Consider the following 22,799-nt stretch of genomic DNA (forward strand, 5'->3'; position numbering starts at 1 on the left):
GAAGCTGAGTCATTAGGTTCCGAAATTTTATCCACTTTATATTAAAACCTACTTATTTCAAATTCATAGGTATCCCTTACTGTCTTTTGTTCCTAAAATTAATACAAGTCTAAAACTGGAACTCTCAGGTTTGCTTAAGAGCTAAATCTATGTTATTTTAACTTATGCAAAATTACCTAGAGAACTAAGGATAATTATCCAAATAAATCAACCAAAAACAAAGTTTTGCAGTACTCGTATGTAATGAATATTGAAAAAGATGTTTTAGACTCGCATTTTTCTGATGATATGTTCAGTTCTTTCTTTTAGTGGTCTAAGACTAGCCATGATCTAATGAGTTTTGGAGTATTGGTAGGCAGAATAATGCCCCTACAAAAGACATGCACATTTTAAACTTTGGAAGCTGCGAAATGTAATATTATGTGGCAAAGGGGAATTAAGCTGCAGTTGGAATTAAAGTTACTAATAAAATAACCTTAAAATAAGAAGATAATCCTAGATAACCAATTGATAACGAAATTTTCTTGACCCAGTGTAACTGTAAGAGTCCTTATTAGTGAAAGAAGAAAGCAAGAGACTCAATGTTAGAGTGATGCAACATGATTAAGAATCCACTGGTCATTGAACCCCTACTGGCTTCTAAGGTAGAAAGACACCCTGAATCCAGGAATTGGGCTGTCTCAGAATGCTAGAAAAGTCGAGGAAGAGTTAACAATAATTCATTAAATAGACATAGGCTACTCTTTTCTAATAGTAATGTGTGGGTTCATATAGGAGAATAGTATCTGTCACTCTTCTTTTCAACAAAGCACAATTAAAAGTAATATATTAAATGTGGAGGAAAGGAAAGAGGGAGCAAACATAATAGTTGTAATGGGATAAAGATATGGTTAGAAATATCAGCAGGTATCTTTACTGTTCCGTTGGCCTAAGACATTAGAAAAAATGACACTACAAAAGATAGATATATAAACCTATTATCCTCATATAATTTATGGAAAAGTGTTGTTAGCTTGTTTGTTTTCTTTATATTTACACAAAACTGGGTCAGAACATGCCTATTTTGATCCCGCAAGATGAGTCAAATTGTGTTTTTCTCTGGAGTTCCTCAATGTCATGTGAGTCATAAATCATATTTGCTAGAATTCTCCAAATAAATGAGAAAACTTTGGCTTTGTCTATTCTATATTTCTTCTTTACAAACAAAATGCCATTACTCCTGGGGAAAATCGAAATCCATTATAATAGATTAAATTGATGAAATTGAGGGAGTATTTAATGTACTCTGAAACTCTGATAAATATTAACTGGTTGAATTAGGAGAGCAGCTTAAGTACAATATGAAGGGAACATGAAAAGGAGAAAGTATATTTTAATGTATAATGATAAATTTCATTTAAGTAATAGAAGACCTATGTACTCTCTCTCATGAGAATAGATGCAAAAGTCATAAACAAGATTTTAAAGAGCTGCTTTCAGCATTGCATGAAAAAGATAGTATACCATGATCAATTCAAGTTAATTCAGTAAGACAGGAATGTTTTAACATTTATATGTCTTCAGTTTTGTAGCAAATTAAAAGAATATTGTATGATCAATGCAATCTTTATGAAAAAGTGATAAAATTCAATATCAAGTCACGTAAAACTCTTTACAAGATTAAAATAGAGGGGGAGGGTAAAAACAAAAAAAGTGTATCTTCTTAAAAGCAGAACTTTTAAAATTAAAAATATTATACAGATGTACATTACCATTGTTTCTTTTTAACTAATTTGGCAAGTCATACCACACTGAAAAAAGGGAAAAAATAAAATTATCAGACTAGTTAGTAATAGAAAACCATTACTAGTCATTGATACTATTATTACTACATAAAAACATCAAATGACTCTATAAAAAATGTTATACAAGAGTTTAAGTGTACCTGAATGTAGGTTCAATATAATATAATAAAATTAAATTCACCAAGCAGAAATCATTAAAAAATGCAGTCATCATCATCATCATCACCATCATCATTTTCATCAAAATAATTATTATTTATAATAGCTAACAAATATAAAATATTTAGGAAATTCTTAACAAAAGATATGTAAAAGATTTATAGAAAAAATATAGTTTTATTGAAATATGTTAAAGAAGATTTAAATAATTAGAGAGATATACCATTCTCATTGACAATAAGACCTCCGAATTTATGTATAGATTCAAGGTACCATCAATCAAAATTCTAAGAGGTTTTTCAGAATTTGACAAATTAAATGTGAAATTTATATGAAAAAAAACAGTGACCCAAAAGAGGTTCATACAAAAGATACAATTTGTATAGAAATAAATATATAGTAAAAAACAAAACGAAACAAAAAAACAGTTGCTGCTTTCTGGAGGAATGCAGAAGCTGACTGGAAGGAATCATGAGAGAAATTTCTGGCATGGTAGTGATCTTCTATAAATTGATGACCATTTGTGTTAGATACATATATGTCAAAATTCATGAAATGATATACATAAAGTTTGTGCACTTCACTGTATGCATGTTTGATAGAGCAAATATTACAAAATTGAGGGTAAGTTTATGGACCACCAAGTAATCTCATGTAACATTTATTCAAGTATAATTGGTGTGACTTCTTTGAAATACAATATAATAGAATTATATAAAGTTGAAAGAAATATCCTACTATTCCACTTTTTTCTAGCAGTACATCTACAGTAATTTATCAGAAATCATGTACAAGATATAGCATAATTCCTAATAGCAAAACAATTTAAAACAACTCAAGTAAACCTCAAAAAAAAAAAAAAGACTAAACAAAAATTTTGTTATATTCACATAACAAAATATTTTAGGACCATAAAAGTAAACACAAAACATGCAACACGTGGATAAATTTTAGAAATATATTGATTAAAAATATTGTCAACAGAAACCAAACAAGTAAAAAAAGCAAAACAAACAATATATTTTTAGGGATACTTTTGTATCTGATAAAAACATTATTTTAAAAGGGAGAATGATAAATCCAAATTCAAAATAACAGTTACTCTTGACCACGAGTCAGAAGGATGGGATAGTAAAGAAGTACTTAGTTGATGATGCAGTGATTGTTATACTTCAGTTCTTAAATGGAGCAATGAGTTCATAGGTATCAATTTTACTATTATGATTCCTAACTGAAATATGTATGTTTTTATGCATCAAATATTAGAAAATAAAATGTAAATTATATCTACTAACAAAAAAATTTGCATTTTAAAAATTAAAAATAAAATGTCCAACAACGGAGAAAAAGAAATAATAGCAGGGAACTATGCCCTCTATAAAGAGATTTCTACATTTGCTGTTTTCCACATATGTAACTGCCATTGCTGCCATTGCACACATTGTGCTTCATACTTTAAAGAAGTGTTAAATATTTACCTTTTTAATTTATCCTTACAACAACTGTGGAGGTACTATTATTTTTCTCATTTTTACACATGAGAAAATTTTGTTTAAAAGCAGTTAAGTGTCCTACTCAAGGTCATACAACTCAATGCAAGTTGCAGAACTAGAATTCTGGATTGCCTGAGATTTATAGCATTAAACCTAGAAGCCCCAATGATTTTCAGGAATCAAGTATCTTGTAGGTCTCCAAATTGGATATACCATAAATTTATTATAGGAACATATTTTTAGAGAGCACCCAGCAGTAAAAGAATGAAGTTACAAAGAAATTATTCAAAACAGGTTGATATTGCATATCCAAAAATTTTGTCTAATTAATAAATTATAAAGAATGGCTTGATAGTACCCCTTAACCAAAGCGAACAATATGAGCTATTGCCAAAAGATTAAAAAAGCAAGGTTTTGTGTTTTTAAAGTAGTATTTGTGGATTCTCCTCATATCCACTAATATTTAAAGATTCATCAGTGTCCCCAAGATAAGGATTCCAGTCCTACCTTAATTTCCAACAGGTAGAGAATGGCCACTTAGTAGATAGGTTATAATTAACTTAAAACTTCACATCAAAATAAGACCACCTTAAAAATAAACTGTAATTATATACAATAATCACAATTCAAGTACCAATCTTCATGTCCGTCTTTTGATATCAGTCTGTAGCTCCCAGGATAAAATAAAATAAATGCATTTATCTGGCCTTCTCTAGTTGTGACATGCTTTTATATCTTTTATGTCTATAAACAGGAATAGAATCTATGTTCAATTTCTACATATACATTGCTTCAGAGAAACAGAAATGTTAACCCTTTTATTTTAAACCTCAGCCTTCCTTTTGTGAATAATCTATTGGTTATCCTCCAGATTTGCTCTAAATACTGATGACTCAAAAAAAAAAAATGTGAGTGGAGTAACAGTTCGGTATATATTCTGGTCTCCATAACCCACTCATAAACTCCACAGTGTAAGAAGCGACATAGAGCTATCAAACATCTGGGTCGTAGATAATCCTCCAATCATTTAGAATCATGTAGACAGCAGAGGGTTTACTTGGAAGAAAATGTAGTACACAACTTTGAAAACGGGTTCAGAAAGCTTCTTTTTATTAGAGTCAACTTCTTTATTACTTTTTTAATAAGACAAACACCATCATTCCATCCCAGGCGATGACTTGCACCACACTTTGCTGACAAAATAGAAAAATAAGAAAGAAATGCCTTCAGCATTCCTCCAAAAAATTTGCTACCCTACATGTATCTTTTCATGTACTATCTGTTTCCTTTCTTTTGACAAAGAACGAAGTGTCCCTAATTTCTTCTAAGGCTGGTCTTTTCATCTATGTTCAGGCTCCTATTCTCTTATCCCTATCTCCTCTTTTGGAGGGCTTTGGTCCTCTATTCATGCTCTTTCTTCAGGATCATCAATTCTTTCCTCTGTATTGTATCAGTCCCAATTTTAAAAGCAAAACAAACCAACAAACAAACAAAACTAGTTTCTCTTAATCCTATACCTGCTCATTTTGTTGTTGTTGTTATTAAGTCTTTAAATAGAAATGTCTTAGAAATTTAACATTTATGCATCCAAGATCCACTGAGTCACGTTCCAAGTCTGTTAACCTGCACCACTGACACCACTCTTAACAATATCAACAATTGCCTCAGTAATGACATATTTCATGGCCACTTCTTTGTTCTCTTTTACTCAAGCTATTCAGAGTATTTGCGCACTTAATAATTAATCCCCCAGTTGTAGGCTCTTGGCATCCCTGAAGTATCATACTCCTGGTTGTTTTTCTATCCTACAAGCTCATCCCTCTAAGCTTTCTTTTCTGGTTTTAGCATTTCTAGTTGAAATGAAAATGTTTAGGAGTACAGAGCCCCTTGTCTTTTTTATCTATATTTACTTCCAGAAGATATCTTCTACTCTCAATTTATTGATGCCCAAATTTACATATCTAGCTCTGATCTATTCCCTGAACTTCAATTGCCTATATCTAAGTATTTATAACACATTGTTATGTCTATATCTAAAAAGTCATTTAAAAAAAAAATTTCCCTTTAACCCCAGAGTAGTCAGACTGATGTTTAGAATGTAAAATGATATTCTCCATTTCCAGGGCTCAAAATCAATGGCTAGACATCACATTTAGGTCCAAATCCAAACTTCTTTTCAATGTTTGCAAGGAAGTTCTGGCTCTCAGCTACCTATCCTATGTCATTTACTGCATTCCTCTTATTTCCCTTTGCTCACTTCAATTTTATCTCTTTCAGACTTGAGTCAACTTCTTTTAAATATATAAAATTTAAAATTTCTTATGTGATTCATTTCAATAAATTCTTAAAGTTTTCTTTAAAATGGCTAAAATATTTTTCTCCATTTGTACTTCACAACATGTTAATTGACATTACGTTCTGATTAAATCAATCCTTCTACTTTATTTTTTGATCATAGTATTGTTGAAAATTTTCACCATTAATTTTTCAAATACTCTACGGAATTTGATAAAGAGCTCATACTGCTGCTATTCATGTCCCTACTATTTCTGAACAAAGATGCAAATGTCCAAACTATGACCATGTAAATGGGGTCAGCAGTGGAAAAATTAGATACAGCAGCAGTAGATTTCTAAAGTATTCTGATTTTCTTCACCTCAAAGGGATTTCTATGCCTTTTCAATCTATTTTTAATTAATTAATTAATTAATTAATTAACTTATTTATTTATTTTTGCCACACGGAAAAATTCAGAAGCTAGCTTATAAGAAGTCTAGTTTCTAATAATAGCTGATTCCAAATTTTTATCTTACTCTAACATATCATAAGGCCAAGAAGACATTAGCGACTTCCTCCTTCCTCTCCTAAGAAAGTTTGAGCTAAAAGACTGGTCAATTTCAGTAAACATTTTACCTCAGAAAGATCTCTATTTTTTTTTTTCTATTTTGTTTTGTTTCTATTTGACTTTATTTGTAACTGCTATGTTTAAAATTATTTTATGATAAGCTTTGACAAAATCTTTTTTGCAAGTAACTGGGATACATAAAATAAACCGTAGAACAGCTTCGCACTCCCTTCCAACAGTTCTTTTAAAACAGAGGTGTGGTTTTAGTAGATGAGAAATTGAAAACAAACCTGAATTGTGTAATCTGGTTTCTAAAAATCATTTTAATCTAAGGTTTCACTAATAGAAAAAGATATTTAAAGGTGAGAAAAAATAATTCCGCTATATGCTGTATATATTAGACAAGCACTGTTCAATAGAAATATCAGCCAAATCACGTGAGTGCTTTCAAATTTTCTTGTAGCCATATTTTTAAAAGATACAGATAAAATTAATTTTATTAATATATTTTATTTGAAATATACAGAATATGAAAAATGTTATAATTTCGAATTTAAATTCATATAAAAATTATTAGTGATATTAAAAATTTTCTAAGTTATTTTAAATCTAGCATGTATTTCACACTTATAGCACATCTTAATTCAAACTACTCAAATATTCTACAGTTATATATGGCTAGTGACTATCACATTGGTCAGTTTATACACTATATCTGTAAGTAAATATCAATTTTAGTCACAAATACATCTAAAAGGGTATTAGAGAAATCAAACTCCAAATCACTATTAGGTGGAAAACATGGGAAGTTTAAATAATATAAACAGAGGATGGACACATTTATCTCCCCTGAACTCCACTTTAGTGATTCCATAATAAAGCACTTTAAATCTTTCTATTCAAATAAACATGATTTAGTACAGTACTTTACCTCCTGCTGCAGCAACTTTAAAACGCTGCAAGTAAAAAGCTGCTAAAAATTACAAATTGCAACCTAAGCTTCCCTGTCTACACGATAATAATTAGTCCTATTTTTGAAGGACCACAAATTATTGCCAAACAATTAAATATATCTCTAGGAAAACTCATTTCCTTTCAAAATATATTTTTAGAAAAATAAAGTACATTAATCTGTTTCCATTCAGTTTGGGAATCTTCGCTTTATTTTGAAAGTCAAAAATAATTATTACCTATAATATTCTAGGCATTTATTGGTGATACAGGATGAATGAGATACTATTTTTTCCTTAGAGAAACTCACAAAAACCTGAAGTGACTATATATTGTTTCCCTTCAGGAATATGCATTCAGTTATCTCAGTGAAAGCTTCTAAGAGTTAGGACATTTAAAAGAAAACTAATTTAATGAGGTATAACAGACATACAAAAAGCTGTATATATTTAATGTAAATACCTTGATGAATTTGAAGATATGTATATACCTATGAAAATATCACCATAAAGTATGCTATCCATAATCATACCCCTCACCTCCAAAAGATTCCTGCTAATCTCTTTACATTTTTGTAATAAGGACATGTAACATAAGATCTTATTTTCTAGAAAAAATTTTAAGTGTGCCATACAACACTATTAACTACAGGCACAATGCTATGTGGTAGATCTCTAGTACTTATTCATCTTGTATAACTGAAACTTCGTTCTTTTTAACTAATACTTCGCTAACCATTTCCCATCCACCTCAGCCCTTGGCAACCAGCATTCTACTTACTCTCTGCTGCTATGAGTTTAACTTTTTTTAGATTCCTTACATAGTGGTACTACGTGGTATTTATACTTCTGTGTCTAGCTTATTTCTGTTAGTATAATATTCTCCGGGTTTATTCATGTTGTCACAAATGGCAGGATATCCTTCTTTTTTAAAGGTTGAATAATATTCTGTTATCTATACCTATGTCTGTGTCTATACTTATGTCTATATATCTACATCTCCACCTAAGTCTATGTCTATATCTATCTAACCACATTTTCTTTATCCATTCAGTTGTCAGTGGACATTTAGGTTGCTTCCATGTCTTAGGACATAGGAATAATGTGATGAACAGAGGAGTTCAGATATCTCTTTGACATTATGATTTCAATACCTTTGGATATGTATCCAAAGTGGAATTGCTGAATCATACAGTAATTCAACCTTTAATTTTTTGAAGACCCTCCATATTGACTTCCATTATGGCTATGCCGAATTTCCATTCCTACCATTAGTGCACAAGGATTTCCTATTTGTACATTCTCAAGGATACTTATTAACATTTTTAAAATAATAGCCATCCTAGCGTATGTGAGGTGACATCTTATTATTGTTTTGATTTCCATTTTCCTTATGATTAGTGATGTTGATGTTGAGCACCTTTCATATACTTGTTGTCCATGTATATGTCTTCTTTGGAGAAATGTCTATATCGATCCTTTGACTATTTTTTCAGGCTTTATTAAAGTATAATAGACATTTAGTTGCTTGTATGTACAGTGAACAATTTAATGAGCTTTTTTTTTTTCAATTATAGTTGGCATGCAATAATATACAAGTTTCAGTTGCACAGCATAGTAATCAGGGATCCACATAATTAACAAAGCAATCACTCCACTAAATCTAGTATCTCTATTCCCCCTTACATATTTATTACAACATATTAATCGTCTCCGCCATGCTACACTCTACATCTCCATGTCTATTCTGCAACTATTCATTTGTACCTCTTAATGCCTTTGCCTTTTTTTTTGTTGCCATCCCCCTAAACCACCTTCCATCTAGTAGCCCTCAAAACATTCTCTATGAGTTTATTTCTGCTTTTATTGTTGTTGTTGTTTATTTCATTCTTTAGATTCCACAGACACATGAAATCATGCAATATTTGTCTTTCTCTATCCAACCCATTTTATTCAGCATAATATCTTCTGGGTCTATCAAGGCAATATCTTTTCCATCCCCTTCCTTTTAGTCTGTGTGTGTCTTTTAATCTGTAGTAAGTCTCTTGTAGGCAGCATATATAGGGGTCTTGTTTTCTTATCCATTCAGCCACTCTGTATTTTTGTTGGAGCACTTAATTCTCTTTCGTTTGAGCTACTTGTTGATAGGAATGTAATTATTGTCATTCTTTATTCCTGTTTGTAATACATGTTTTTTCCTTCTTAAAAAAAAGTCCTTCCAACATTTCCTGTAATATTGGCTTGGTGTTGATAAATTCTGTTAGTTTATTTTTGTCTTGGAACCTCTCTATCTGTCCTTTGACTCTAAATGATAGCTTTACTGGATAAAGTATTCTTGGTTGTAGATACTGGGTTTTCATCACATCAAGTATTTTGTGCCAAGCCCTTCTGTCTTGCATAGTTTCCTTGAGAAATCAGCTGCCAGTCTTATGGGTACTCACTTAAGCATCATTAAGTTACTACCTAGTAGGTAACTAGCTGCTTTTCTCTTGATGCTTTTAAGATTCTTTCTTTGTATTTAACCTTTGGAATTTTAATTGTGATATGTCTTGGTGTGGGCCTCTTTGGGTTCATCTTTTTGAGGACTCTTTGAGCTTCCTGATATTATATGTCTATTTCCTTCACTGAGTGAAGGAAGTTTTCCAACACTATTTCTTTAACTCTTCAATGTCTTGTTTACCTCTATAACACAGATATTTTTACATTTAGTAGTGTCCCATAGGCTCCTTAAATTATTATTTTAGTCTTGGCTTCTTATTTCTTGCTATTCTGAATTAGTGTCCTTGGCTTCCCCATCCTCTTCGTAGGTTGTTTGATCCTCTTTTTTATTCACTCTGTTTATTCTATTTAATATACTTTTCATCTCAAATAATGTGTTCTGCATTTCTGACTGGTTCCCTTTTATTATTTCCATTTTCCATTTTTATGTTATTTTTTATCTTTTTGTTAAAGTTCTCACTGACTTCATCTTCACTTCCCCTAAGGTCATTGAGCATCTTTAAAACCCTTGTTTTGAATTCTGCATCTGTTAGTTTGCTTGACTCCATTACTTCCGGATCTCTGTTCTGTTCTTTCATATGTTTTCAGCTTCTTAGTCTTCGCATTTTGGCTGGTTTCTGTGTCTGTTTCTATGAAAAACAAACAAACAAACAAACAAACAAACAAACAAACAAAGCTTTTAAGTCTCCTGGTCTTATTAGTGTGGCTTTGTGTGGTAGGTGTCCAGTGGCACAATACGGAGAGAGGTTCAGCTGCAGGCCAAGTTTAGCCCCAGCCTGTGCCCCTCCGGGGCCACCTATTAAGATTCAGCAAGCAATTCACAGATGCTGTGCCTCAAAAGGCTACACCAGAAACCAAGGCCAGCTGCCATCAGCATGAGTCTAGGCTCTTCTCAGCAAAGAGTACCAGACTTGCTGAGGACACAACTGGATATGGCTTAGGGTGGGACCGCGAGTAAGGGGAGGTGGAGTTTCAGGGAATCCTCTGGCCGGAGCAACCTTTGTTATCCAGTTTGACGAGTCTCAGCTACAGCTGAGTCTGCACACTGGGTGTAGGGAAGGGCTCAACAGAGGAACAATGGATACCACTGGCATCTCTGTATGGAGCGAGCCTCGCCTCTGGCCCTCACTTTGACAACTCAGTGTCCTCCTCTATAGCCCTGGTGTCCCCGAGCAATTGACCCAGTGCTGGAGCTCAGAGGAAGCAGGTCCACTTGCAGACACAGCCCCTTAAAAAGGTGTCTGCAGCTGCCACCTGCTGCTGCTATGGCCTCTGTCCCACTCAGCCACTCGGAACCAGATCGTCTCGCCTCCTCACCACCATCCTACCTCTTCCCATTGCAGGGTGACTTTTTATTTCTCTCCCTAGTTGTAGGGCTTATTTATCTAAATCTCAGGTGATTTTCCTTGCTATTTGCTCCTTGTTTCTGTCACAACTTTGATTTGTTCACAAGAGGGATGAACAGAGCCTCTATCATCTACACCATTTTTTTCTTTCTCCCTTTGTCCATTTTTAATCAAGTTTTATTTATTTTTGTTATTGAGGTATAGGAGTTTCTTATATATTTTGGGTTTTGCCTTTTATCAGATATAGTTTGCAAATATTTTCTTCTCTTTAGTAGTTTTTTTTTTCATTTTGTCGATGATTTCCTTTGCTCTGCAGAAGCTTTTTAGTATGTAATCTTACTTGTCTATTTTTGCCTTTGTTGCATGTGTTTTTATGTCATATCCAAGAAATCATTGCCAAGGGCAATGTCAAAAAGCTTTTTGCCTATATTTTCTTCTAAGAGTTTTATGGTTTAGGGTCTTATATTTAGGTCTTTAATCAACCATTTTGAGTTGAGTTTTGTATAAGGTTAAGATAAGGGTCCAATTTCATTCTTTTGCATGTGACTTTCCAGCTTTCCCAGAACCATTTATTGAAGAGACTATTCTTTCCACACTGTGAGTAATATTTGCTTTTAAATTGTCTCTAAAACTAAATGATTTGGTGAGAAGTTACATAGATCAGGAAAATTAAATGGAGCAAGAGAACTTTATGCATGTAAACTAGAATAGCTCAGTAACAGTGATTCACGAACATCTTCCTATACTACTAATTCATCATCTCTCTCACTATAACATTTTTTCGGCCTTGTTTTTTCAATGACTCTAAACCAGAACTTGAAAAGAAATTTTGTTAAACAAAAAACAATATATTATGTTAGATTTTTTTAAAAAATATTTATTTTTAAAATTTTTCTTTAATTCTTTGTAAGTTTTCCAAGGTAATGACCAGACTATCTTTGGATATTAGCCAGTACTTAACACAGTGCCTAGCACAGAACAGGTACTCAACAGTGAATGATTGTTAGTTTTGTTAATTGATTAATGGATTATTTTAAAATTTCCCACCTTTTATTGTATATGTTCATTGAGACTTTATCTCTGTAATGTTCGAATAAAAACTATTAGGGTGAATTGTTGCTGTTTCTTTCCCTGCTTAAGACAGCAAGGTAAACATATCAATGTTCAAAAATTATGTGTCAATGGGCTTATGCTTTATCAATATCCATATAGACCAACAGAGCAAATAATCCTCATCATGAAGCACTTATTTTCAAGTGGCATAAAAAGTGATAAGAAAAATACTTAGTATAAACATTGCATGATAGGAGCAGTGAGATATGTAGGACTGTTGGAGTTAGAAGTAATTGAATTTAGGTTTGTTTGGTGAATGCTGAATACCTACAATAAAAGAGTATATTGACAGATTTTATAACATGGAATACTCAGTGTATTATTTTAATCTCCTATACAAATGTTTTAGATTAATTGCTTTGATCATTTTGAGACAGAACTAGTTATTTTAAAGCAATGTAATAAGGCTTATTCCTCATATTATTTAAAAATCAATTTTAATAAAAGTTATCGTAAATATTGTTGCCATTAGCTTTAATAAATCCTTTTTATTTGTATGTGGTTTTAGATCTTTAATGCACTTTAATGTATACTCACCTCATTTGAGTTTTCAACAATTTTATGAGTTGGTAATACTATGCTATAAGTAAAGGTATTGAATCCAGATGATTTTTCTGACTGCAGATTATAGAAAGGAGAGACTGCCATAAAAATCCAATATTTCTCTCTTATATAAATGTATCTTCACTTCATCTTTTGCCTTTATCAATATCCCTCTCTGATCGGCATCCCAAAAATAAAGATATAGTTTGCCACAACTACACAAAGGACGCAGGAACTCTTCCTCATCAACTTCATAATCCTGATGTTAAGCCTGATAAGTAAAAAGATAGCACAGCATTATTTTCTTTATATTTCTTATTAATAGTTTGTGTTTTTCCCCCCAATACTAATTCTGGTTGCAAAGTCTCTACTTGGTCCCACTCTTTCACCCTATACACATACTTCCAAGACTCCAAAATTAGGAAATTTCCATCTCTACACATGCATGATATATATTAATTCTACTTATTTTAACAGGATAACAAATAGAAAGAGATCATCAGAATTGACTTATTAATAAGAGTACGTAGAAAATTCAACTTTAGAAATAAAAAGTTCTCTTGTGCATCTTTAAGCTACCTTTCACAGTTGTCTCTTGCATGCTTTTCCTCCTCATGTCCAATACATTTTACACAATTATAATGTTCCTTGATATCAAAACTCACCTAGGTTCTCAGACCGCTCTGCCATACTTTTTATTCCCCATTTGACTATGTTTTAAGTATCTTTCAATGATATTGAATACAGTTTTGATCTTGTTCAAGCCCTACTACCTCTTAACTGAAACATTGTTCTAATTTATCTTTCTGATATTCCTACTTCCAGCTTCATCTTTCCTCTAATTATCTGCTTCTTGTGTAATCTTTCCTAAAACAACATCTGATAATGACATGAACTACTCTACGATTCTAAATCAATCACCTGTTGAAAGAATTTTTATTTTTTCCATTAAAAGATTAAATTCTCAGTTTGGAATTTAAGACCTTTCACTATTTGACTACAGTCTACTTTTTCAGATTTACATACAACCCTATATACCTTTTGCGTCAATCATACTACAATCTCTTTATTCCTAGAGCATTCCTTATATATCTCTATTCATATTTCTTTGATTATGTTCCCTTAGTCTTGAATAATCACCTCACAAGACCTGTCTACACGTCTTTAAAGAATCTGTTCAAAAAACCCTTTATATGAACCCTCTTCTTCCTAGATTGGAGACTTAACAATTCCTCCTTGATTTTCTATTTTACATTATATGTCTACATCTCTGCATTAGATATTAAACACTTCAAGGGAAGGAATGACCTCACAGGTTATGTACCAATGGTCAGAGATTTTGTGCATAAGCATTATTCAAATAATAAATATCTATTGAATGGAATTGAATATCGAATCACTTCAGATACAATTTTATAAAACTCTGTAAGTAGTAATATATACTTAGTATCTTTCCATCAAAACTTAGTTTGAATATATACATTTTAAGTTAGTTAAATCAAGAAAACATCAAACTGAATTAATTGAAGATCAAATTTTAAGATATATCCTTCTTTTCAATGGAATCTTTAAAGTGCATTAAATTTTTTAATAAAAATTAAAGCATACCAGTCACTGTTTATATTTGATTCAACCCGAGTTCCCAGAGGAAATACATGGCACACTGAAGGTGTATTTTTAAAATAGTTTAATAAAGGCCTGTTTACCTAAGATTGGGTGTGGTTTAGGGAAACCAGAGGAGATTGAGCAATACCCTGAAGCAGGTATTACTTACCACGGAAAAGTTCACCATCCATTGGCCAGAAGTGGTGAAGGGCTAGAACCTTTACCAGGACCTGGAGACAGAGGCCTCTGCAGAGAAGAAGGCAGAGTTATTGGAGCTGCGACCTTTGGTAGAAGGATGTAAATAACCTGAAGCACACCCAGACCTAGCAATATTTCCTCTTTCTTATCTCATGCTAATATTTCATAGTGGCCAAATGTAATCAGAAGTTAACATTGTCATGTAACCCAAAGACTAAGGGAGGCCAGTAATATGATAAATAGGAAGCAGGATGGAAAAGGATGGAAAGTGGTTATGGCAATGTTTGATATCTGAGAGTTATGTTTGGACATTTTGTTTTTATTTGACTTTTTTTATGCTGCTAAATCTGTTTCAGAGAATAATTCAGATTAATCTATCTCATCAAAAATATATCGGTTTAATGAAAATGTGAAACTCTTTTTAGTTAAAAAAAAAGTCTTCAGATCCAATTAATTTGCATTTTTATGAAGAAACTCAACATTAACTTCAATAACAGGAAAAAACATTGTGGAAGGAGAGTGGATTCAGAAACATTTTGATTATAGCTTTCTGTTAGAGTACATAATCAACTTCACAGTCAGATATTTTCACTTCTTAGAATTGTTAGTAGTACTAATGTGTCTTATTAAAAGCATAAAAGTGTTTTTATTCTTCTCAGAAAATGTTGTGAAGCACATAGATTCAGTAATATAACCTTTGGAATTTATTTGCAGGTTAATTTGGTAGCCTTCTTATACTTGATAGATATGAATCTGCCTTGAGTTCTTCACTTAAAATATATAAAGGGCCAAGCAAAGTGATATATACCAAAAACAATCTGATAAATTAATCTTTAGCCTTAAGAAGTGGTTGATAAGATAAAACAAATTTAAAAATCTGAAATAATTTAAATAACTAATTCCTTTTGTCCCAAAAGCAAAGGACATGAAGAAATAATCCTCCAGAAATAATAATTTTCTCACTTTGGTATTGTATTTTAAAACACAAAATTCAAGTTCAGATACAATATCTAACTTAAGTCTCCTAATAAACCTAGCTGTGATACATATTTGAATATATTCTATTATCCAATTTTTAAATTTGAAAAAATTGTGTATTAAAGAGATCAAGTGATATTCTTAAGGTCCACAATTAATGACAACCGCTGTAACTGAGCTGTCTGACTTGCAGTCGTAGTAGTCTTTATACTCTACCAGTATCTATAAAACATTTTGAGTATTAAAATTTGTATAACATTTACTATACTAAGAACATTTTAGAACATACACAAAAAGAATATTTTAAAAGGACACTAGAAAAATAAATGTAAATAGATGATTTGAGATTTTTTTTACCTGCTCCCAGCACAGCCTGCTTTAAAGATTATTGGTCAATAGCATATATACTAATTACCCTCTGAACTAAATAAAGTTGCATCCCTCAATGTTCACCTTACAAAAAATAAAACCCAAAGGATCTTAGATATCCTAGGTCCAAAATTATGAATAAAAAGGAAAAACTGTGAAAGGTATTTTTGAGGCAAAATTTAGAAGTCACATAGATTTAAGGATCATTGGAGATATTCAGAATGATTTTTAATTTTTTTTATTTAGTCATTAGGCAAATGCTGATTATTTGAGTTATGGAATATATGAGATAGAATATCTAAGTTTAGTTTTATATTACTATTAATTTGAAAATCTCTCCATATGCTTATTGGCTATTTAGTTTTTCTCTAATATAAAGGATCTTAAGGTGTTTTGCTTTTTTCTGAACTGCAGTTATTTTATTTTTCTTGTTTAATAGGAGTTCTTTCTAAATATTGATATTAGCTTTTGTCATTTTATATTTTATTTGATGTCTTTTCTACAATATTATGTTTATGAGACACCCATATTTTGATGTGTCATGGTAGTATTCATAGTATTATATTTTGAGTCCTATTAAGAAAATTCCCTAACTCAAACTGGCTTAAACAATAAGGAAATGTACTTTCTCACATAAATGAAAGTCCAAATGTAGAACAGTCTCCAGTAGTGACAAACAGAGTTTCAATGATGTTATCAAGATATAAATTTTCTTCCACCTCTGCCATTCTTAGAATCACATCATAGCTGCCAGGTGCAAAGGAGCTGTATTTCTGTGTTCAGTAAGACAAAGGCAGGACCTCTTTTAAAAGAACAAATAACTCTATTGCTATTTAAACTGTTCTACAACACAACGAGTGAAAAATATTTTTTGTTCTAAAATTGATACAATGTCATGCCAATTATATATCTTTCAAAAATTTTTTAATAATTACTTTCGAACTTGGAATAGTTATTCAATTTCTTTGTTCATCAGTTTCCTCATTCATAAAAAGGAGGGACTACTACTTCAGATTGGAGTTCAATGTATAGTTCCCTGTGAAAACTGTTAAATTGTTGGCAAAAAGACTGAAGGATGCTGGGCTAAAACACTCCAAGGGCTCTTTCAGCTATAAAAGTTGCAGAATGCTAGTAAATAGGAAACAAAATAAACAGAAAACATTTTCCCTCAAGTTATAAATCTAGAGTTACATATGAAATAGAGTGTTTACCAAGTATAGGCTCTTAAAATCATATTTTTTATGACATATACACTATACAGAAATGGTTCATACTTTGTAGGGATTTCCTGTATAAAATGAAATAGCTATAGTCCCTTGTTAATTTCAAACACTCTCTTATGTTTTGTACTTATAAGGATATAGTACATAGGGGAATTAAAAAGTCAGTTTTTAAAAAAATCTATAAAGCATTCACATTATGTTTCTACTTTAAATTAAGTTATATAGATTCAAAAATATTATACCTGGACATATAAACTTTTTGAAAAATTAAGTAGATGCCAACTTCCATTAAAATGGTAGTCCACCAAAATGAGTTCTCCCATTATTCCATAATAATGAAGTTATAGCCAGGCAAAAGTCTCTACAGCTTGATTACATTTCTCAGATCTCTTTGACGTTAAATGTGTCATGTGATGAACTTTTGTCAATGAAATGTGATTAGGAAAATTTACATCATTATCAGATTTGGCCAGGCCTCTCTTTTCCTTTCCCGAATTCTGAGACCTGGATCTGGAAGTAAACTATTTCTACCATGCAGGTGAAACAACGTAAGGCAGAGGGACATGATAAAAAGAATCTGCAACCTGAATGACGACTATGTGGAGCAGAGCTTTCTGACACCCTGAAGCACTTGAATCAGGAATTTTACCAGATTTAAAAAAAAAAAAACAAAAACAAAAAAAAAAAAACTTCACTGTTTTCAATAGTTACTAAGTATTGGTTTCTTGGTTCTTAGTAACAGAGTCTTCACCATAAAGGCAGATTTGTTAAGTTTAAAATACAACAGAGGTTATATGTTTAAAATGATAAAGTCAAAGATAAAGTGAGGAGACCTGGAAAACTTTTATCAGCCCTATGTATGAGATATGAGAGAAATTGTTGCTCAAGTTTCTCCTTCAAAGAACTCAATTTTTAGAGTAGAATCCTTATCATTTAAATAAGAATCAAGCACCATACAAATTCACTGTCATCTTTTCTGTTCTGTCTAAAGCACAACAGATGTCTGAAAGTCTGGGTTTAAAAAATGACTTTCTTACTAATAAATTATCATGAAATATGCAAAGATGATCCTGACAAGTAGATTCTGAATATTAATTTTATAATTAGTAAAATCTGCTATGGATAAAACACAACGTAGTTTAAAGCTGATCATTGAGAGTTGCTAAACTTAGTTTAAGGTTTAAAATTTGAAATAAGAGCAAGATTAATTCTTATAAAGTCAAAGGTGGGTATTATCTAAATGTTTTCCTTGGTCCATATTTTCAATGCTAAAATACTGTCTATATCAGATAGATAAGATATATATCAAAAAAGAAAGTTTATAGTAGAAAAGTTAGAATTTATAATTGATCAATTAATCATTAAACAGAAATATTAATAAATTGTCATTCATTCATGAAGATTTTGTAACAAATTCTCAGTTCCTTGTTATTTTGTCATCAGAATCAAAATCATGCTGCTAGTAATTATTTGGTATACAGTGATAATTTGATTTATTAAATAATTTAGTATAGCTTTATCATGGCTTTATTCATGAATTGGCAAACTTAAATCTAAGACTTTTTAAACAAGAAAAAAATGTTTTCAAGACATCTTTAAATATTTATAATATTCAAGAAGTTTAGCCAGGAAAGTATGCTCTATTATCTACATAAATATTCATTTTATATGACTTTAATTTATATCTTAATTTTTATATAGAAAAAGATAAAGTATATTTTTGTTAGTAATAAATATGTCACTGAGACATTTATTTTGCTCGTTTCTGCAAATTATAAGCCCTCTTTTCGTTGGACAACAAATTTCAAAATATGAAAATAAAAGGTCATTGTAACATGTGTAATGATATGCACTTTTAGTTCATTTTAGATTGAACTAGAGCCTAGATAAAACTTTTCTAAAATTACCTTTACCCATGTCTTGAACAGGTATTTTAATATAACACGTTTTATATTACTACATGATACTTTACCAGTTATCAGAAAGTTGAAACATAATTGGCCTTAACCCATCTTAAGGGGCATTTGTTTTCAGAATTTTTAATACTTTTAGGAATTACACTAAAAAGTAGTCCTTGTGTGTGTATGTGTGTGTGTGTGCGCACGCGCGCATGTATGCCTCTTTACTTAACAAAATATGGTTTCTCCATGTTATTTTGCACATGTTTTTAAGACAAAAGATGTTTAAAAACTAGTACACTAAATATTTTCCCAATTTGCTTAATATTGGAGTTAAAATGCCAATTCATTCAAAATATACATTTCTCTGCTCATACTCATAAAGTCATAACGGAACAAAAAACAGAAGGCAAGGGAGTGTCAGTAACATACATATTTATGACTTCCAAGTTTTGGGTTGTTATTCTCACTGATAGAGCACTAACTTTGAAGTAGGCATTTTGCATATAGCATCTCAATAAAAATTTATAACATTTTAAGGTAAATGTTATGTTTTAATGATGAAAATCTAAGACTTAGTGAGATTAATTTAAACCTAAAATTAAATAGCAGTAGGGTTGATGTTTTATTTCCATTCTTCAGTTCTTATTATCTCCTAAAAACATTTTCTTTCTTTCACTATTAGAAAATGAAGTAAAAGGGATAGAAACACTTTTCATATAACTATTCTTACTAAGTTTCTTTTCATATTTCAGTCATAGGGGAAGAATTTAATATTCATAGCAAAATATCAACTACCTTTAAAAGGCACAAAGCATCTTCAAAACCCAGGACTAGAAAAATCACAAAACTATTTTCCTTGCGAAGTGTGTGTGTGTGTGTGTGTGTGTGTGTGTGTGTGTGTAAAACCTGTGGAATATGCCACAAATAAAACAAAAACTCTAACTCTATTTTTTTTTCTAGGGCGAACAAAAACTCTTCTCATGATTTTTTTTTTAAAGTGAAGTGTTTTCCATCATGTAAACTCTTACATGATTTTTATCAGGTTTAATGGTATTCTCTTCACTTATTAGTAGGCAAAGTATTATTCATTAACAAAATGCATTAAAGTTATCTTTAGAATATTTGTTGTTAAAATTGAAGTCACAATTGACACTTAAATAGTTGTGGGACTTTGATAAACATAGAATTCATAATTTCTTTAAAATTCACAAAATTAGCAAAGTAGCTGTGCACTGACTATGCTCTAATGTCGCCTAACAGGTAATAAAAATAATTAAGCGTTTAGACTATCTAATCTTTAGCTTAAAAACGACCAGTTACATAAAGCGAAAATGTTAGTTTACAAAGAAAACCAAAGTCTGATATTGAAATATGTAAAATATACACACATGTATATTTCTTGAAGAAACGTTTGTAAAACTTTAACACGCTTTAAACAATAATCATGGGATGTTTTTAGGTTATTTTTAATGCACCAGATTTATTTACCAATTCGAAGAACCACTCATAGGCCGATACTTTAAAAATTCCCGGGGGAAGGTATGGTTAAACAAATCAACACATATTAGATGTATAAGGACCAGAGCCACAGGCAGACGTGAGTTATATTTTTTTAGTAAAAATGGTGGTAGTTTATAAGATATCCAAGTAATACCGATTTGTTAAAACAATAGTTAGAATGTTGGACATATACGATATAATGGCTGAAAACTTTAGGGGACTGAAGAATGAACAATAAACTCAACCAACTCAAAATGCGTTATTCGCCCCTCAAAGAAAATAATAATAATAAGTAAAAAGTTACAAAAGGTCCTCGCAACACAGAGAAAAGGAATTAGGTGTTGATTGGCACCCATTTCTTCCTGTTTTAAAACCCGCCCCTCGTTATTAGGCCTCTCTCCATGGAAACCAAAAGACAAGTGCTTAGCACTCTCGAGGACTCCACGAGGCCCTGCTCCCTTCTCATCCTCCGCCTGCCGAAAACGCAGCGCCTCCCGGAAGTGCCGGGCCAGGCTCTGCCAGCCAGTTTTCGCAGGCGGAGCGCGGCCAGGGCGTGCGCTAGTGGCTGGGGTCTGGGGGAGCGGTGAACCAGGAGGCGGGGCCCACGCGAAGCCCCGCCTCTCCCCGGCTGCGGCCTCCAGCTACTGCCAGGGCTTGGGGGTCTGCGGGTCCGGGACTCGAAGGCCTGGCTCAGGTTCGTGCAGAGGCGGCTCCTCCTTGTCCCCGCGCGGCCGCGGCCCCCGCTGCTCGAGGTGCAGCTGCAGCAGGGCCCGGCGGTACATGGCCTCCAGCTTCTCGAGGCGGGCCCTCAGGGCCCTGGGGCTGCCCGGCTCGTTCTCGGGACCGCCGCCTCTCGCCCTCGGGTTCGTGCCGGCCTCTTCGGGCCCCGGGGTCGCCCTCGCCGTCTCCGCGGGCGCCCCGTCGCCGCCCTCGCCGGGGAGCCGCAGAGCCTGACGGAAGAGGTTGCGGTTCTCGCGCTTCAGCCGCCGATTCTCAAGCCGCAGGCGTGCGTTCTCCTCGCATAGCCGCGCGTTCTGCCGGTCCCGTTCGTCTCGCGCGCGGATGGCCTCCAGATGGCTCGCCGCCAGGTCGGCGAACCGCTCCTCCAGCTGCTGTCGGGCGCCGCCCGCGCGGCCTCGCCAGCCCACGCCGCCGCCGCTGCCGCCACCCCCACGAACCCGGCCTGGGCGGCTCTGCCCGCGGCGGATCCCGCCGCTGTCCCCGCCGCCGCCGCAGCTCCCGCGCCTGGTGGCGCCACCACGCATGCGCCACATCGATCCCGTCCCTACCGCGCTGCCAGCGCTGAGGGCTGAGGGGCCACGCGCTTTGGCGCGGGAGAGTTCGGGCCCGGCGGGGAGGCCGGGGCAACAGCGGAGGCGGAGAGGAGGTGGCGGGCGGCGGCTGCTGGCTTAGAGCCAGAGGAGGCCGGGAATTTGCCCGGCCTGAGGCGTGTCTTGCCTCCCGTGGTGGAGCTGCCCCCCTGGGCCTGCGATCGCCTAGCCCGGCTCACGCACAATGCCCCCGGGGAGCGCGTCGCTGCTCAGCCCTCTGGCAGCGCGGGGGAAAAGCGTGTACCTGCTGGGTTCATGCCAGGGCCTTTCCGTGCAGGTCTGGGCACTATAGGAACCAGCCGGCCTCGCCCAGCTCACCAGCGCAACCACCAGTGGTTACCTTGCTCTTTACGTGGCAGTCTCAAAGCAGATAATAATAGAATGGTAAGTTCTAGCACAAGAGATATGGGGCAAATTGAAAAGCTGAACTACTTCATTTTTAGAACGTAGCGGTTTAACTCACGTATAAGCTTTGTAAAACATTCAACAGAATTGAGCTGAGCACCTGTCATGAGGCCCTTAAGTGGGAACAGGTAGCTCTTAAAGAACTAGTGATTCTCAGTTCGGCTCCACTGTATAAATTGTTTGCAACTCTAGTTAAACATGGATAATTAGTTGATTTGCTCGTGCCTGTCCACAAAACCCGGAAAACTCAAAATGTACCCTTTCCATTCAAGAAACTGAATACTCATTTCCAAAATGTCGGGACAGGTGGGTACAACTCATTGAGCGAATCTGGAGCTACTGAAACAAGTGAATGAGCAAGAACTCATGAAAACCCTGGTTCACTGAGTTGGGGTTTTCAATGAACAGTAGAAATTAAAGTAGGAAAATGCTGAGTTATTTAACTTCTTATAATTTACTTTGCCAAGATCCTAAAACCCACAAACACAAAATCTCTTAATTGACACTATCATTCCATGAAATAAAGTAAGAAAGATATAATTTCAGAATTTCAAAAA

The 22,799-nt window shown here is 33.8% G+C and overlaps 1 protein-coding gene across 1 annotated transcript; it reads right to left on the reverse strand.

Annotated features, from left to right (window-relative positions):
• Positions 1 to 20,049: 20,049 nt before the first annotated feature.
• Positions 20,050 to 21,991, reverse strand: TUSC1 (tumor suppressor candidate 1). Its single transcript, XM_016148609.2, has one exon. The coding sequence runs from the start codon at positions 21,778 to 21,780 to the stop codon at positions 21,148 to 21,150; it is 633 nt and encodes a 210-aa protein (XP_016004095.2). The 5' UTR covers positions 21,781 to 21,991; the 3' UTR covers positions 20,050 to 21,147.
• Positions 21,992 to 22,799: the final 808 nt, after the last annotated feature.

The sequence above is a fragment of the Rousettus aegyptiacus genome, unplaced genomic scaffold (assembly GCF_014176215.1).
Source record: "Rousettus aegyptiacus isolate mRouAeg1 unplaced genomic scaffold, mRouAeg1.p scaffold_m13_p_3, whole genome shotgun sequence".
NCBI lineage: Eukaryota > Metazoa > Chordata > Mammalia > Chiroptera > Pteropodidae > Rousettus > Rousettus aegyptiacus.

Bases quoted from the DNA above. Each gene is read 5' to 3' on its own strand.
- TUSC1 (XM_016148609.2), bottom strand. From the start codon at position 21,780: ATGTGGCGCATGCGTGGTGGCGCCACCAGGCGCGGGAGCTGCGGCGGC.